General features: G+C 39.0%; 2 protein-coding genes across 10 annotated transcripts in view; one reads left to right on the forward strand and one right to left on the reverse strand.

Annotated features, from left to right (window-relative positions):
- Nucleotides 1-3,604: 3,604 nt before the first annotated feature.
- Nucleotides 3,605-10,029, reverse strand: LOC123514774 (inositol hexakisphosphate kinase 3-like). 8 transcript variants are annotated; one of them, XM_045272931.1, is made up of 6 exons: nucleotides 9,933-10,029; nucleotides 7,986-8,065; nucleotides 7,244-7,506; nucleotides 6,807-7,054; nucleotides 6,173-6,348; nucleotides 3,605-5,873 (listed from the first exon to the last, which is right to left on the reverse strand). In XM_045272931.1, the coding sequence occupies exons 2-6, from the start codon at nucleotides 8,034-8,036 to the stop codon at nucleotides 5,187-5,189; spliced, it is 1,425 nt and encodes a 474-aa protein (XP_045128866.1). In that variant the 5' UTR covers nucleotides 8,037-8,065; nucleotides 9,933-10,029; the 3' UTR covers nucleotides 3,605-5,186. The 8 variants fall into 8 exon arrangements, with proteins under 8 accessions (XP_045128866.1, XP_045128860.1, XP_045128861.1 ...); XM_045272925.1 differs by having other exon boundaries at nucleotides 6,807-7,057; nucleotides 9,933-10,028; XM_045272926.1 differs by having other exon boundaries at nucleotides 6,807-7,057; nucleotides 7,986-8,068; nucleotides 9,933-10,000.
- A 262-nt stretch (nucleotides 10,030-10,291) lies between these two features.
- LOC123514775 (diphosphoinositol polyphosphate phosphohydrolase 1-like) overlaps nucleotides 10,292-18,811 on the forward strand; it is a 41,324-nt gene continuing 32,804 nt past the window's right edge. Inside the window, exon 1 of one of the 2 annotated variants that reach the window (XM_045272935.1) lies at nucleotides 10,292-11,411. In XM_045272935.1, coding sequence (XP_045128870.1) covers nucleotides 10,971-11,411 — 441 coding nt within the window. In that variant the 5' untranslated portion in view covers nucleotides 10,292-10,970. The remainder of the gene's footprint in view (nucleotides 11,412-18,811) is intronic. The other variant, XM_045272934.1, reaches the window with a different exon arrangement.

Genomic DNA, 18,811 nt, shown 5'->3' on the forward strand with positions numbered 1-18,811 from the left:
ATAACTGTGGGAATTAATTTCTAGAATAACAGTTTGTGCAAAATTTATATTCACTGGGAAGAAATGATTAGAATAAAGAATACAATGATATCTTTTAGTGTTTGAGTTTAGTAAACAAAAATGTCTTGGTCCCAAATCAAGATGAATTAAATTCGAATTTTATTGCAAGTCTTCTGTAAGTGTCTCTTTTCAAGTCTGTGAGTGGAAAGGCATTCGCTGTGCTGAAGTAGAACACTCATCACCAAAAAGGGAAACTGAAGCTGTATTAGTACATACACAATGCAAATGACTTACAAGCTAAAAGATTTCAGGCAGCTTATTTCCTATCAGCCGTTCTTTAAAAAAAACTGACTTGGCTACATTCCAAACATTCCAAAGGCATTGAGACAAAAACTAATGAGCCAGCTCACTGAACCCACCAGCTTGTGATGCTCACCATGGACAGTAACAAGTGATGTGCAGACAATGGCAGATCTTAATGGCAGCTCTCACCACTGAAAGGTGCACCACTGACGAATAAAAAGAAATTATTCATATCATATGATCAAATATCTTTTATTTATCAGTGCTGCACATTTTGATGAAGATACTTGTAGATCTAGTTATTTCATTATTGTTTGTCATTTTTATTGCTTTTGCTTATTTCTTTGTTCTTTTCTAACTTCTTGTTCCCATTCACTCCCAAAACTGTGATGTCTGATGTATCAAATAAAGCATAACACAACACAACTTCCATTGTAAGTTGTGTTGTTTACAACACTAACCGAAACCAATACAGGAAATATATTCATCATTATCAATTCTTTGCAAACCACAAGATATCTAAGAGATTTGCAATCCTGGACAAAAACATTTCAGTATTTATCAGAAAGTGGAGATGCACAACAACAACAATAATAATAATAATAATAATAATAATAATAATAATAATAATAATAATAATAACAACAACAATTATAACATTAATAATAATAATAATAATAATAATAATAATAATAATAATAATAATAATAATAATAATAATAAAAAAAAAAACATACAAAATATTAATAAGAAAGAGACATTCAACAACATGTCTTTGTGACCCTTGAAGATACTCGTACATTCATTTTCTGAAAGTATCATTGTTTTACAGAGCCACACCAACATTAACCAAAGCTACACTCAACACTAGCCTGCCATCAGTACTGCTCTTCAAGTCTACACCAGCATTACCCAAAGGTACGTTCAACACTAGCCTGCCATCAGTACTGTTCTTCAAGTCACTGGTGTCAGTTTTAATTTACATGTATACTTTCACAGACTATTTCTTATCTTTCATTGTTAAAAAGTCTTAGTTCTGCAAGTAGCACATCACCTAACAGAAGAAACCATACCTACATGATAACAGGTGGTTTGCACACATAGTAATCCACTAAAAACACAAGAATACTTATTATTCAATGAGCACCCAACAAACAAGATATAATAAAGAATGAATAAAATGTGATAGGCATGTGATTGTACAGTTGTGGTCAGAACTTTTGTACTAACTTCCACTGTGCTTTACAATTTCCCTCCTTTTTGAGTTCCTTGCTTTGTTTATGACTTGTTAGTTATCCTCTTTTAAGTAAAGCACTATATCAGCAGATCAGGGCATCAAAGAAACATTCTTGTGCTCTTCCTTCCTCACTTTAACGCAATCTTATAAGATGTTTAGTTACTTGTATCTCAAGTGTGGTGAGGTTGTGACACCATCAATCAATCAATCAATTGCATCCCATGTTCTGCTAGTTCTTCCATGTCCTCTATAATGAATTCCCCCTGCAGTACAGGTAACTCTTGCTTTACACGATAGATGCGTTCCAAGAGGCATCGTGTATTTCAAAATTCACGTAAAACAAACTTGTAATTCTCATAAGAACAATACATAATAGGGGGGATGCGGGATGTGGTCCAAATCGTGTATAAGCAAACCGATCGTGCAAATTTGCTTAATTGTAATATTTTTTCGGTTGCATATTAACAAAAACGCGTAAATTAAATACGCGTAAATCAAGAGTTACCTGTACTATATTATGATTTCCTTCTGAGCTTGTATGTTCTTCATATATGAATAATGAATGATAGAATTCCACTGCAAGAAGCATTCAAGTACTCTCTTGACTTTCATTCAAGCAATTAATTGTTAACCAGATTTAGTTAAAAATACTAAGCATGGTTATCTAAAATTCTAGACAATGTTACTTAATGTTTTCTTCATAAATGTTAAATTAAACATAATCAGTGTACTTTAAAACCTTGGGTTATGATGCTTTCAGAATTACATTGAGCCATGGTACAAATTATTTCTCTATCTCAGAGCCTCATTGAATATTTTCATTACCGAACTGTATGCATGTATGTCATAATTCTTTATCTCTGACAGCCTTGAGGCACACCTGTAATGAAGTGACAAATACTCCTAGGGAAAAACACTTACATCTCTCAAAACAATGAAGTCAAGTCAACTGAGACAATAACTTAGGAGCAGTAGTCACTCCAACACAGATTGAAGTACTAATGAACTTACATATGTAAAAACCACAAAACAATATAAATGATACTGTCACATCCCTCCACTCTAGAGCAATGCTCTTCAAGACACATGTCTTGGCCCAGCATCAAGCCATAAGATTCTTACTGGGTTGTCACTTCTCATATACAAAAAATCAATATGCAGCAACCAGCAATGTTCAGTTTTATCCATGTGCACATTATGTATCATGAACTAGCATATACAACACTATTTTTGCAAACTTGGAGGGAGATAAACACTGCACTGTACGTACATGTGGCCTGCAGCAGCCTGAGGACACCACATAACACTGAAGGTGTGCAATGAACAAAAAAAAAAGTTGAAAGGTAACTTTACTAGTGCATTCAACTTTTTAAAACAAAACATGCAATGCATTCTTGAGATTTATCTTATGACAAGGTGAATTTAGAAGCAATTGCAAATTTGGCTTGACACACTAGAGTTATATCTAAGTGAAAAATCTAACTTGATAAAGGAGGAAAGTCAAGTGACTGCATGAGATACATAGGAGTGAAGTTCTCACAGATATTCTATGAAGCCCATACGATGCTATACAAAAATATAAAACATTTTTGAGCTTATTCACACATTTTTCTAATGTATTTATATTGAATCTATCAGATAGATAGGGATAATATGATGTTGATTACTGCCTACAGCTTCAATCTTCTAGTTGACAAAAGGATAATTTCTTATCAGTTACCTACTACTCGTACTTTAAACTCACATGGTTAAGATTCTATGTACATTTCTAAAATTCAAACAATCATCCTCGAGATACAATGTTAGACAAAGTAGATATTGGAAGGACAGTGCACACCTGCCTAATATAGGAATACTTCAATAATTTCTATTGAAAGAACATTTCCATACCTCCCAGGCACTACTCTCTTAGCACTGAGTCCTCACAGACTAGTGGCTGTGAAGAAGTCACATACCTCACCAACTTACTCTTCATAATCATTTCGCATTTACTTGCATCATGATTCTAACTAACATATACTGATACTTTAGAAACCACAGTGTGTGTGTGTGTGTGTGTGTGTGTGTGTGTGTGTGTGTGTGTGTGTGTGTGTGTGTGTGTGTGTGTGTGATCTTTGAATCATGTATCAAGTCTTTGAGTCTAATACATATTTGAGTTGAAACACCAAATTTTATCTCAAGAAAAGTGTAACAGTTGCTAGCTTTGGTTGTTGGACAGCTGAGATGTCTTACTCAGCCACCCACTGACCACCAGTTTGTGTATGTTATTGTAACATACCTATTCATGTTAGCTTGCCTTCTTTTGGTAAAATCTACCTAACTTTTCAAGCTGTTCCCTTCTCAGAGGGTTGGCTGCTGCTCTGTAGGATTCAATCACGGCCATGAACTTAGTTATATTTGATCTCTGGTTAATAACAACTGACTCATTGATCATGACAAAGTCCATGCAGAAAAGTAAGCAGGGTGGAGATTGTTGACAAGCTGATTTTTAACAAAATCTACTTGCTCTTAAACACTTCATTTTACATACCTGATCTAAGACTTGTCATCAACCAAGTGACAATCTTGAAAGGCAGAGCCAGGAGAGTGTGCCTCACTGATCCCACCACACTGCAACACCAGTATACTGCACCTGCTCCATGACACTGCCACACCAGTATACTGCACCTGCTCCATGACAATGACATTCCACATTCTCTCTAATAGGAGTAAATCCTTTTCACCAATACATGAGGCTTGCATTCCTTGTATACAAAGGTAAAAATGCAACAAAGTAATTTGACATAAAATATTCATTCATATTGTAAAATTAACTCTGATAAAATAGTGCAGCACATCAAGCAACTGTAGGAATAATTAAACTTCTTCCTTAAGTATGTGAATGTGTGTGTGTGTGTGTGTGTGTGTGTGTGTGTGTGTGTGTGAGAGAGCGTGTGTACACAATCTCTCTTTCTCTCTCTTGTACGTAGTGGGATTCACATCAAAGCTGGGTACGCTCCTGTCAGCAACAACGCTGACCTTGGAGGTGAAAGCAGATAATTGATGTGCTGAAAAGTTCATCTTACATTTCTACAACTCAAGGGAGGTTTTCCTCAAAGGGTTTGACCCTTTGTGACTTGGTGAATATTTCACTACCCAATTCAGTGTCACTTGAAACTACCATGCTGATTTTAGTTCCTCTTTATGGAACAGATATTTGGATTGGTGGTGCTTTGGCACTATATTGTAATATACAACACAATATTTACATGTGAGATTTTTATCGTAAAACTTAATATGAGTCAAGAATGCCTAAGTCATAGGCAGCTAAATCTATACTCTGATTATGGAATATAGAATTTATACATCTTATATACAACTTTTCACATGGAATAGTAAATATACAACTACATATTTTACATACACAACACACTGAAATGCTTATGAAGTGATGAATTTGAATGTGAGATATGGTGTCTAACATAGACAATAATGATTATATACACACACACACACACACACGAGAGAGAGAGAGAGAGAGAGAGAGAGAGAGAGAGAGAGAGAGAGAGAGAGAGAGAGAGAGAGAGAGAGAGAGAGAGAGAGAGAGAGAGAGAGAGAGAGAGAGAGAGAGTGATGGGCAGACACGAAGATAGAAGTCCACTACAGGTCAGTGCTTATATCTATCTCTAATGTCAGTAAAAATTTTGATGAGACTGTTAAGGCCTAACAAGATCCCTTCATCTGGCCCACTGTACAGTTTGGAGTCCCCCATGCCTTTGTGGGTGGCATGGGCAAAGTCTATGAGGCGGATATCAATGGGCGGCCGGTGGTGCTTGTTTCTGTGCCAGCCCTGAGACTTACTCGAGGCATCAGACTCACACCTGCTCACCTGCTCCCTGGAGGCCTTCCCTCTTCCAGGGCTTGGCCTCTCATGAATGTAGGCCGGATGAGACACTGTGATGGGTGGCAGGCAGGAATCTTTGGATGACCACTTGTCCTGAGGCAGACTGGAGCCTTCACCCTGCTGGTCTGCCCACTGGCTCAGTCTGGTGTGATCTGAAGGCTCTCTCTTTCTCTCAGTCTTACAGTCTGGCTGACTAAAAATTGATCCGCTTGGGTCAAACCCATCATAAAGAATCAATAAAGATGAAGTAAAGAATCTTACTGAGTCTAATTTTGATATTATTGAACTAAGTTCCTCTAATCTTGAAATAATCCTGTCTGCAATGTCAAGACGAAGTCCATGGCCATTGTGGAGAAAACGCAGAAGAGTTTCCTTGAAACCTTCTTCTGAAAGCTGCTGGCCATAATACTTGTTCTTGCAGTGGTAACCTTTCTCCTCTTTGTTGTAAACCTGCCAACAATACAAGAAAACAAACTCATCACCATGCAGTACTGTATCTCACTCAGTGAACAAAATCATAATTCATTCTCTATGATGGTTCAATCCCTAGTTAGAGGAATGTTTCCTAAAGGTGCTGGCCATGATAGAGAAGTCTCCACTTCTCTTTCTCTCTATTTAAAACATGACTTCCTTGCTGCCTCAAGGGCTCCATCTCTACAAGTACTCTTGTACTTTATCCTACCTATTTCTTTTTCAAGTTAGTTGAAAACTGACATGGAGAAGTTAGTTAGAGGGTAGAGTTCACATACCTGCATCCCTGCCAGTCTGACACCAAGGGTGATAGTAGTGGTGTTGGCAGCCTTGGCAGTCTGACTTTTGCGCTTGCTTTCAGGAGCATCATCCCCATACTGTCTGGTGCCCATCTTCAGATCCAACACACAGGGATATCTGAACTTGTGGGTGAGGTTCTCCAGCATAATGCATTCTGAGAAGTAAGCCGTGAAATCAATGACTGAGCTTAGTCCCCTTTCTCTCCCTAACTCTGGCATATAAGCACCAACTCTTCATCCAATAATTTGGAGGGCAGGCAAGGCAATCCATGCCTTATTACACAAATAAAAATACAGGGGAAGTGGTTACCAGTCCTTGACACTGTCCTATTTGGTTGACAATGTATGGTGGAATATGTAATGAGAAAAACAATAAATCAAACTTAGGATACATTAAAAACTATAAAACAATTTTCTTAAAGCTCATATTATACAACTATACTATAAAACAAAACATAATTTTTATCAAGAGATATTACAATTAGTATATGAAATTATATTTTATCAAATTTCAGTTTGATCAACATTTTAGCATGTTACACTTTGTAGAATGCAGGCATAACTACTTGTACCTCCACCTTACTTCCTCTGCTGTGGAAGACAAACAACTCACCAACAACATTGGAGGAGTCAGACTTCTGCTTGAGTTTATGAAGTGTTGTTTGGTGACACTGCTGCAGCCAAGGATTGTGTGAGTCAGGAGGGAGTGGTGCCAAAGCTGTAGTGGTGGTGGTGGCGGTGGTAGTGGTGGTGGTGGAAGCTCTGCAGGAGAGGCTAGAGGAATCTTGTGGACTACAGGGAGACTCTTCCTCTCCTTCACTCTCTACCTCTACACTACCTGAGCACACCTGACGCAGACACCTTCTGAAAAATTCCACGAAATGTAATCTTTAAAAAAAAAAAAAAAAACTATAAAATGGACCTGCAGTAAAAGTTACAATTATATCACACAAGTTTTTTTTGTTCATGATAAATTGTGGAAAGTTAAACTAGTAAAGAAGCAAGAAATTCAGTGTTGCAGCAAGACCTTTCTTCACAGCAAACACTCACCCCTGCTGCTGCTGCTGAGGTCCTTGAGTGTTCCTCGGGGCAGGAATCTGTTTGTTGGGCAAGGCAGCCAAGGTGAGGCCATCATGGGCCTCCTGAAGGACCACTCGTAAGGTGCCATGGAACTCTGGGGTGTACTGCTTCATTTCAGGCGGGAGGGTGCGGTAGAACATGTACTCCCGGCCGATGAGAGGCTTGCACACCGTCACATCGTCCAGGACAAACATGGAGGAGTGGCCACTCACTTGATGCACCAGAGGCTCTAGCTGGATACACCACCATGACTTTATTATTCAAAAACATATTTTCTTCTGTCATTAAAACTTGACAAGCTTAATGATGCTGCACATCCCAGTAAACACTTTGCAATACCCAATAAAAAAGATTTAGATAAATTCAAATTTTCTGTTGAAAGATCTATCTATCAGAAAAAAACACGTTTCATCTGAGATTTCTGTATCAAGTATACTAATGACTTATGTTTTCAGACACAAAAGGATTATTTTTTTTAGTATCTATGATATGGAACTGATGGTGATGAAAATTTTGAAGTACAAGTCTAAATTTTTTTTCTGTGACAATTCTTATTAGAACTAATGCTTATAATGATTATGTACCAACTATTTTTGTTTGTTTCTCAAGACTATTGCAATTATGTCATTTTGCTACAAAACTACCAGTGCATATTTTCTGGCAGGAACTAAAGCTAAGTGCCTTCCTGCCTGCTCCACACCACACAGCCAACCTGTATGAGATCCTCTTTGTCCGCGTCATGGTTCATGGTCCCGAGGGTCATCTAGATGGACTCTGGTCTTCCTCACACCACTGCTGGAACAGAACAAGTCCACCTTAACATCCTTACTGGCAGTGTTTCACAACATTTTGGTATTTAATGCCCTTTTTTGTGTGGTATGAATGGGTCCTATCAAGTACAATGTAATATTAGACTACAAGTGAGATATTCTTTCATGAAATGACTCCAGAACATAGTCAATCTATTTTCATGATCTTTGACTGATTCTGCTTGCTATTGACATCCTTGAAATATTCCATTGATAGTGATGTTTTCTGTCCTAAACATCAATCATATTGTAGTCTGGTATTGATTCAAACTCTGATTATTTGCTTTCTGCACTTAAAAACTTCAACATGCTCAAGTTCTAAAATAAAAAAAAATATTGATTATCACTAATTTGGAATCAAAAGTATTGCCAATACCTATAAATTGATAATGTGAGGAAAATAATGGAAAATAATCAATAAACAGTTGATAACCCAATATTGTTATTATGATAACAGGTCCATCTATGGTATTGTTTGCACCCTTATCCTTCTCTATTCAAAATGCAAGCACGAAATCAAACTAAATAATATATAAGTGACATACCTATGAAGATACAGACAGTAGACAGTACTTAGATCAATATGAAAGGTATGGACACACATCAGAAAGATTTCTGCATATAATTCTATACATTGAGGCTGCATTGCTGTCAAATACACATTCTCAAATTCCAGAGGCACTCATACTTCCAACCCAATGTCTTTTGTGAGCATCATGAGAACTGACAGAATCAGTGCATTCCATTCAACACCAGTCACACTTACACAGCTCACAATCTTGCAGTGCATTCTGTACAAAACCAGTTACTCTCACACAGCACACAGTCTCACTGCATTCTGTACAACACCAGTTACTCTTACACAGCACACAGTCTCCTCATGTAATTTTTTAAAATCCTGGTGTGAATCTTGCCACTAATTCAACAGTGTTCTGTCAGAGAAGTGCTTTGTAAGTCTGCAAGTAGAGTCAGATCATCTTGATATATTACACACTTTCCTATCTAGCAATACGAATAAATCTAAATATCCAAATTTTCTTGTATATAATTAAACTTGTGAGACACAATCAAATATCTTGAGTTGTATTGCACATGGTTAATTTACATTATTGTGCCCAACAACTTTACTTTCAAAAAATGGCTTTAAACACTCTCTTTACCCTAGTTCTCCCAAAAAGACAATAATCTAACCAACCATAGCCACACTGTATCCAATTTTCAAAATAAGCCTAATCTAATTGAAAAATATCCTGTCTTTTTAAATAGAATGTCTAATCCATAGGTTTTTCACTAATGTCAAAGTTTTCTGGTTCCTGCACTGTAAAGCCAGGCCTTCCCACCACCAGGAGTCCAACACTGCTGAGAGGAGGAGCCCAAAAACAAATATATAAGAGAGAGCGACGTGAATGTGGTAAATAATGATGGTGTAGAGGCGAGTGTCCCCAGGCAGCAGCAGAGGGCAGGTGTGGCATGAAATAGTCAGCATGGCTATTTGGCACTAACCTCAGTGACCCGATGGACTTTGCCACTCACACATTCCTCACACAAGACAACGCTGCTGAGGACATTTCACCTCAGCCACACCCCCTCCACACCACTGGCCGCCTCCACGCCACCCTCTCCACCACTACCACACTGGAAAGGGCAAACATTTCCCCTACATGACGGATATATCAAGTAGCAGTATTAGTAGTTCACACCACTCTGAGTTGGCGTTTGTTGCACGGCAGTGGTGACGCCCCGCCTGACCCTGGGGGTATCCCTGACCAGCTGCTGCTCCCACGGTCACCAGGCGATACTTAGGAGAAAGTTGTAAGTGAAAAGAGAGATAAGCGAGCTTAATATCAAACCTTAATATTGGCGACACTCTTGGAACTTTCCTAGAATGAATATGGCGGTCTGGTCAGCCAATCAGCAACGATCATAGTCTTGCTCAAAACAAGATCTAGCAAGGCTTACTCCGTCTTTTGCAACAATCTACACTGCAGTTATCATTTTACCTCATCCCTACATTATTTAATAAATAATAATTAACTTTCATTTATTGTAATCCTACTATAGTGTCGTGATTATTAAAAGTATTATCTAGGACTATAGTGCATCAGTAGTATGTTTACAGTTCCAGCTGATAGAGCAACGTGTGTCGACCAGCCCGTGGCGGCGTGTGTCGACCATGACGTTAGAGGCGAGGGAGTGTGGCCAAGGCTGCCTCTCGGAGATAAAGAATTTGTTCAGTGCACTTCGTGGTGTTCCAGGGTGTGGTGGAGTATATTGGCTAGTGCGCCAGTGGTTCAGTGGTGGCGGTCCCTTGCTTTTCGAATGTGTCTTACTATGCCGTCAAAGGAAAGAGCCTCGCTGTAGTTTTCATCATGGTAAATACATGATGATATCTACTTTTTAGTGCACAAGGAAAGAAGCGAGGTTAGTAACACATTAAGTAAAGCAAGAGTTGAAGTGGGAAGCAGTGAACATGAACTGACTCAGGCTTCCTTTCACACTCAAGACTGATTGATACTTACATGCAGACGTGACAAGCAGCAGTTTTGTCAGTGACTTATTTAGACCGCGGCCTTTGAGTTCCTACACCATTTCCAAATTACAGTTGGATATCCCTGTAAAGAGAAATGTCCTAGCCAGATGCCCGCTGTTGCTCTGGAAAGACAGTCTTGGTTGAGCTGCAACTTTGAAGATTATAACTCCCTCCAGCCTCCTGTCAACACCACCTCCTCCATCAACTCAATCCATCTGTAACTGTTCTCTCCCAACTTCCGTAAGCAGCTCCCCGTCTCTGTACAATTCCCACCTGTGTAGCGAAATATTCCCTCAAACCCCAGGACAGAGTGACTTGCGAGGTAAAAAGGGAGGGCACTTGTGTGGCGCCTCCCACGATGCATTCTCAGGTCACTCAGGGCAGCCTCGCCGTCAGTACAATAGAAGACATTACTGCTCCCAGGAGATACAGTACTGAATCTCTCTGTCTCGATGCTGCTCAATTACTCTATAACTCGGCCGCTGCTCCTTCATGTGCTATTTCAAATCGTCTGAGCCCCGCGGCAACTTCCTCAGATTCGCACCAGTACTTTGACTTCAACACGTCAGGCACCACCACAGGCGCCAACAACTGCACAGATGTCTCCCTCGACACCTTCTCGCCGCCCCAGAGCACCAATCTCTGGACCAGCAAGAGTCTGAGCAAGTGCAACACCAACAGTCGAGGCAGCCTAACCTCTAAGAGCAAGGGTGTGTGCTGTGGCCGCCGCCGCCTTATAGACGAGGAGGGCTTCATCAGGAGGGCCGCGTGTGTGTGTGTCGATAAGGATGAGTCTCAGGTGAGTATTCCTCCTGCTACTAGTACTGCTACTCCTGCCACTAGTACTACTACTCCTGCTGCTGCTGCTACTACTACTACTACTACTACTACTACTACTACTACTACTACTGCTGCTGCTGCTGCTGCTGCTGCTGCTGCTGCTGCTGCTGCTGCTGCTACTGCTACTGCTGCTGCTGCTGCTACTACTACTACTACTACTACTACTACTACTACTACTACTACTACTACTACTACTTATGTTACCATCACTGCTACTGCTACTAGTATTACTACTTTTGATAATAAATATGGTAGTGTGGTGATGGTGAAGATATGATAAATTCTGGCATGTTGTATCTTAATAGTAAACACACGCACACACAGACACACGCACACACACACACACACACACACACACACACACACACACACACACACACACACACACACACACACACACACACACACACACTTTCTACACACCACGTTGCCTAACATGAAGTGTTCCGTGTTCTGATCCCATTCACCTCACTAATGCCAAGGATAACCATTACCTTCATCCCTTCGTCGCTTTCAGTTGCAAAGTGTGGGACATCGCCTCCTAATGCTTCCCTTTCTACTCGTGACTTCAGCTTCCGGAAAGGACAGTATTCGTCACTACTCACTAGTACACCGCAATATTTTTAAAACCCATCAACAACTTGCCCTTTTGCCAACTCTGTCCCACTGCCTGCAAGGTTCATTGCCGACTTTATCTTCCGTGAATTCGGCCCACTGTCAATTCAACCCACTGCCAACTCGCCCTATCAAAATCCAGCCCATTGCCAACTCGGTCCACTTCCGTTTCGGTCCATTGCTGACTCAACCCTTTACCAACGCGGGGCCTACTGTCAGTCAATTCAGACAAGTGCGAGCTTCTCATGACAAAATTCAACCCATTGCCCACTCGGCCTACTGTCACCTCAGCCCTCTGCTAATACGGCCCATCACTAGCTCACCTTGCTACTGCCAACTCTTTTTTGGCTTCTTCAATTGACCTCGGAGTTCAGGCACGCTGTGATTTGAATCCCAAGCAAGAAGCTACACGGATTGGCATGCGCGCCACGCCAAACTGCATAATTGCAGGTTAAAAGCGTCATGGTGGAATCTGTGTATGATGTCAAAGAAAGACGCTGGCTAACCTACATCACAGGCAGCACTGTAGAGCACATAACTATTCATTTTCTTTCTATATAAGTAGAAACTTTGGTCAGGGGAAATAAAAAGAAAATATATAAAGAAAAGCTCACCGAAGATGCTAGACGTCCCCGAAGACCATAGTCAAAAGAGTTTCCCAAAATTTGAAGATAAGTGTCTGGAAACCTCCCTCTTGAAACAGCTCAGGTCAGAGACAGGGGAAAATATACGGAAGTAGGTAGAAAGTCACAGAGTTTGCTTATTGTTAATACTGTATTATCAAGTTATCAATAGTGGCTGTGATATTCTCTATTGACCATGGATCACTCAGATTTGTGTAGGAGCTCACTGGTACACATTGCAACCTATATACTGCAAGAGAACTTTAATCTCTCAAATGCACACTAGAGTAATCACACAACTGAGACAGGCTGGGATGACAACAGCGGTGCGTTCTTCGTTACGGATTGGTGGTGAGGTGGTGTGGCGGTGTGGCACTGCTGCGCGACACATAATAATCTACATAGGAACACAATCTCAAACCTTTCGACGTCTAATCTCGACAGTTTACATCTGACAGTCTCCTGGGAAGTTGTTTAGGTTTTGAACATTTTTGTGATAGTCTAACATGCATTCTGGCTAGTCAGTCAATACACACACAAGGTAGGTAGATAGATAAATAAATAAATAAATATGTATATATATATATATATATATATATATATATATATATATATATATATATATATATATATATATATATATATATATATATATATATATATATATATATATATATATATATATATATATATATATATATATATATATATATATATATATATATATATATATATATATATATATATATATATATATATATATATATATATATATATATATATATATATATATATATATATATATATATATATATATATATATATATATATATATATATATATATATATATATATATATATATATATATATATATATATATATATATATATATATATATATATATATATATATATATATATATATATATATATATATATATATATATATATATATATATATATATATATATATATATATATATATATATATATATATATATATATATATATATATATATATATATATATATATATATATATATATATATATATATATATATATATATATATATATATATATATATATATATATATATATATATATATATATATATATATATATATATATATATATATATATATATATATATATATATATATATATATATATATATATATATATATATATATATATATATATATATATATATATATATATATATATATATATATATATATATATATATATATATATATATATATATATATATATATATATATATATATATATATATATATATATATATATATATATATATATATATATATATATATATATATATATATATATATAGAGAGAGAGAGAGAGAGAGAGAGAGAGAGAGAGAGAGAGAGAGAGAGAGAGAGAGAGAGGAAGTAAGAGTGAGGGTCACAGTGGAGTGTGCCACACCTTGCTTCGGGCACCCTGACCTGCCCGCCGTCCAGCAACGAGCCTCGTGGGGCAGGAAGCTCACCATGGAAGCCTCACCATTAACGGGACGCTCACCAAACTACCAACGTGAACACTGCATGATAGAGATACAAAATTTGTCTAAAAAAAATATATAAACCGTGATTTGAAAGGGGAGAAAGATCAATAGTGGGGAGGTTTGTTACTATTATTATTGAGCAGTGGCAAGGAAGTACCGCGTCATCCCACACTGGATGGGGTCTCCTTCCCAAGGTCTGTCTGGAGAGTCGTGTTCCTTTCTCTTTTATTTAACCTATAACACAAGCACGTCGAGTCGAGTCGTGAAATATCACAAGTCCCAAAGGCGTCCATCAACTTCATACAGAGGAAAAACATTGCAGAAATTGTAATGATATTAATGTGTGCAGTGCGTGGTGTGTGGTGCTGGCCTTGGTGAAGAGACCTTCCCGCCCCTCACACACTCACACACACACACACACACACACACACACACACACACACACACACACACACACACACACACACACACACACACACACACACACACACACCTTCCACTACCTCGCCTCACCTGTCCCATATCCCGGCTCTCACTTGAGTACAGAGGTGGCACAGCTGGTAATTGTGTAAATAATCATCCTCCTATTTTTCCTCGCTCTCTTTCTCATCTTGCGAGTGTAAGGCTCTGGCAAAGACCCAGGGTAAAAGAGGAGGCGAGGGCGGGGACGGGGCGATCAGGTGGCGGTGCCTGAGGGAGGGAGAGAGGGCTGACACTTGCACTGTCTTCCTTGTTCGATTGGCGCACGTGTACGAGTGGTAGTGGTGGGGCCTTCCAGCTTGGAGTAAAACCAGAATATAGAACATGAAGAGCGTTAGGTTATGGAAAGTGAGAGAGAGAGAGGGGGCGGGGTACATGCATTCCTGGTGGCCTAATGATACATCAGCGCTTCCAAGGATGAAAGAAACGGGAAGTAACGTAGCAATATACGAGAGGATGTGGATGAGGAATGGAATGAGAGAGAGAGAGAGAGAGAGAGAGAGAGAGAGAGAGAGATAATGTTAGTTAGTTAGTGTGTGTGTGTGTGTGTGTGTGTGTGTGTGTGTGTGTGTGTTCTAGTAGTGTATACGGTTCCCGAAATATGACATCTCATTATAGGTATGTGTCCTATTCTCTGTTTGTAGTGTGGTAACTAATAACTATGATGATGAGAGACTCCACTCCATTTGAGAACCAGTTACTTATCTCTTTCTTAGGGTGAAACTTAATCAAGCATCAATCCATTGTTTCTTGTCCTATCCTAAAAAAATGTGCTAATCATCTTTTTATATTCCTATACCACATACTTTCCTCTACCAGATCCCTTCTTACCCAACACTTCTCTAATAGAAATAGATTTAACCCCTTTAGTACTGGAATGCGTTTTTATCATGAACTTTTGGTGTGATGAGACGATTTTATTTACAGGAGGAAGGATCTATGAAGGTCATAAGATGAATGGCCAGTCTTCACTATTATAATCCCCACATAAGTTTATGAAGCTGTATAAAATCGACAAATAGTAACCAGAATAATGTGAAACACTGGAAACACTGAAGGGATCAATAGCTTCGGTTTCCTTTCCTGTACTAAGATTCTGAGTGTTTTATAGCGGCTGATGGAGGGAAGCAAGTGGGATGGTGATAAGATCGAGCTCATGGTCCAGGTGTTTGGTATGGCGACGTGTGCATAGAAGCCGCAGCAACACAGGCATTAGATAGCGGGATGGAAAGGTCAAGGGAAAAAATGACGAACCAGTACTAGTGAATATAGTATGTTGGATTACTTTATTGGAAATTGCCTAGAGCAGCTCGTGGAATAAAGCAAACTAACAGAGAATGTATTGAGAAGGCAAACGAAATAAGATCACGTATAAGTGGTAAGAAGAGATTCAGATTTGTGAAGATTAGTTAAACCGCTTCAATACTGGGACACATTTTTACCATGGGATTTGCGTACGATTAGACCATTTTATTGACATTAGGAAGGGTCTGTGGAAGTCAAGAGATTAATGGCCACAGTCTTCACTATTTTCATCCCCGACATGAGTTTCCGAAGGTGTATAAAATCACCACTTAGTAAGCAGAATGAATATGGAGACATGTCATGGTACTCAAGAGGTTAAGTGAATAAGTATGCATTGAGACTGCTGCAAATCACTGTGTATAGATATTGGCTGATCATTACCTTTGAGCTGTCAACAGGAAAAACACCGTATGAGACACACATCTAACTTAGCAATTTATTCTGCAAGGTCAGCAGGAGAAGACCGTGTGTAAATAGTGTTGATATTACACCTGGCTGTGATGATTCCCTGCAAGTAGCATTTGAATAAGGATTGAACCTGTTTGGTGAAGCCTTGTGGTATTTGCCCGGCCTTGCTACTCACACCAGCACATATCTGAGACCTTGTTATGCTGCCCTCATTAACAAACTGTAGTAGTAATTGTCATTATTATAGTTCTTGTTGGTGGCAGGAGAGGAAACATCTTGATAGCCCCTCAATTAAACAGTGTGACATTTAAACTTTACAAATAACAAATGATAAGCTAATAGTAAACATGTTAATAGGAGGATAAATAAACTTCCTGCAATAGGCGCGCAACAACAAGGTATGAGTGATGACAAAAACTGGTCGGGCAACTTGGGTTCATGGGCACTGTGACGGAAGGAGACGCCGCACACACACACACACACACACACACACACACACACACACACACACACACACACACACACACACACATTGACTGTATAATGCACGCTGTTTTTCTCCTTCCTGGCATTCCCGCATCGAAGCACTGTCAGTATTAAAGATTTCCTTATGAAATGGCGTATAGATTCAAGCCAAGTGAAGTGTTTGCATGACGCGCGCTCAACAGATGGACGGAGGAGCGAGGCGGTGACGTGATTTCCGAGTCTGCAGTGGCCTTGATGCAACCCTGTATTCTGAAACGCTTTGCTCTCTCGCCATCACTGCTTTTCAAAGGCTCCAATTGAATATATTTTTAAGAGTATTTTTATGGTTCTGGTGATGGGTTGGCAATATTTCTAGTTTATCATAAGGGGAAATTGCCTTGAAAACCCGGCTAATCGTCTCTGTGGCCTTGGGAAATTCTGAATATGGCTGAGAGAGCGAGGACTTCCACTTATTGGTCTCACGTTGCGGAAATATGTGCATAAGTTTCCTTCTGCCTTTCATTAGCGCAGTTCATGATCACGTGTTGCTGTGCGAGGAGATATTAATACATTTGCTTTCTAAAACTACTTTCAAAACTCACGGAGATGATTGGACAGGTTTACAGTAGTGTTTTTCCTTTTAACCCCCTTCAGTACCATGACGCGTTTCCATTTTCATTCTGCTTACTATTTGACGATTTTATACTGCCTCAGAAACTTGTGTGAGGATTGAAATAGTGAAAACTCTGGCCAGTAATCTTCCGACCTTCAATGATAGTTCATAATGTGAATAAAATCGTCTAATCATACCTAAAACTCATGATAAAAATAGGATCCCAGTATTGAAAGAGTTAACAATGCAAGAATATTTTTTAATCTCTTACTAAAACGGAAAAAAAAACAGCCTTAAAAACCTGCGTAACCTCCCCATCTTATCACTCCTCTTTCCAAAGGCCACAGAGATGACTAGCCGGGTTCTCAAGAGTGTTTCTTCTATTAATGATGCAGAAATCTTGTCAGTCTGTCACTATAATCATAAACAAAGACTCCTAAAAACCTATACAACTTCAACTTCAGCCGTTTGAGAGTAGTTAGTTTGAGGCCAGAAGTCAATTAGTTCATTATTATTCAAAAGACAGGGTGGGGTGAGGGGGAGGTGATTGGAGGGGAGGAGGAGAGTCACGTGACGGAAAATTGGGGGTTATTTACCGCAGAGTTGAGCACGCACACTTTTACACACACACACACACACACACACACACACACACACACACACACACACACACACACACACACACACACACACACACACATTTATCTATTGTATTGGCCTGTGTTTTATTGCTGTCATTGCTTTTCACAGTCATCATCATCGTCGTCATTAGCCTCATCATCATCACCACTTTTATTTACTCATTCATTCTTAGTCGCAGTGTTTCTAGTCATGCGCAACAGAGAAGCTTGAGAAATGGTCCGCTATAGGTACCAGCCAATTTCCCCAAAAGATCTTAAGCCCTTCAGTGCAACGACGCGTTTTCATATTCATTTTGGCTACTATTTGGTGACTTTATACAGCTTCAGAAACTTATGTGAGGATTAAAATAGTGAAGACTCTGGCTATTAATCTTCTGACCTCCATGACCCTTTCCAATGCCAATAAAGTCGTATAATTCTACCCAAAAATAAAGGTAAAAAATGCATCTTAGTACTGAAGGGGTTAAAATTGCGCTTCTGTTAGTGTTAGTGTTGGTGCTATTATTTCTGCAACTTCTGTTCGTGTATGTGACTTACGGCATCCAAACGCACCACGTCATTGTCGATGGAAAGCTGTGTCCGTATTTTCAAACCTCGTCTGTGAGTTATAAGGGACTTTTACACCTGTATTCAGAAACGCTTTCCCCTCTCACCACGACAATTTTCCAAGGCCACAGAGA

The sequence above is a fragment of the Portunus trituberculatus genome, chromosome 38 (genome assembly GCF_017591435.1).
Source record: "Portunus trituberculatus isolate SZX2019 chromosome 38, ASM1759143v1, whole genome shotgun sequence".
NCBI lineage: Eukaryota > Metazoa > Arthropoda > Malacostraca > Decapoda > Portunidae > Portunus > Portunus trituberculatus.

Excerpts from the sequence above, each read along its gene's own strand:
- LOC123514774 (XM_045272925.1), bottom strand. The coding sequence starts at position 8,036 with ATGACCCTCGGGACCATGAACCATGACGCGGACAAAGAGGATCTCATA. Across the intron at positions 7,507-7,985 it reads ACAAAGAGGATCTCATACAG|CTAGAGCCTCTGGTGCATCA; the intron begins GTTGGCTGTGTG and ends TGGTGTATCCAG. Across the intron at positions 5,874-6,172 it reads TCAGACTGGCAGGGATGCAG|GTTTACAACAAAGAGGAGAA; the intron begins GTATGTGAACTC and ends TATTGTTGGCAG.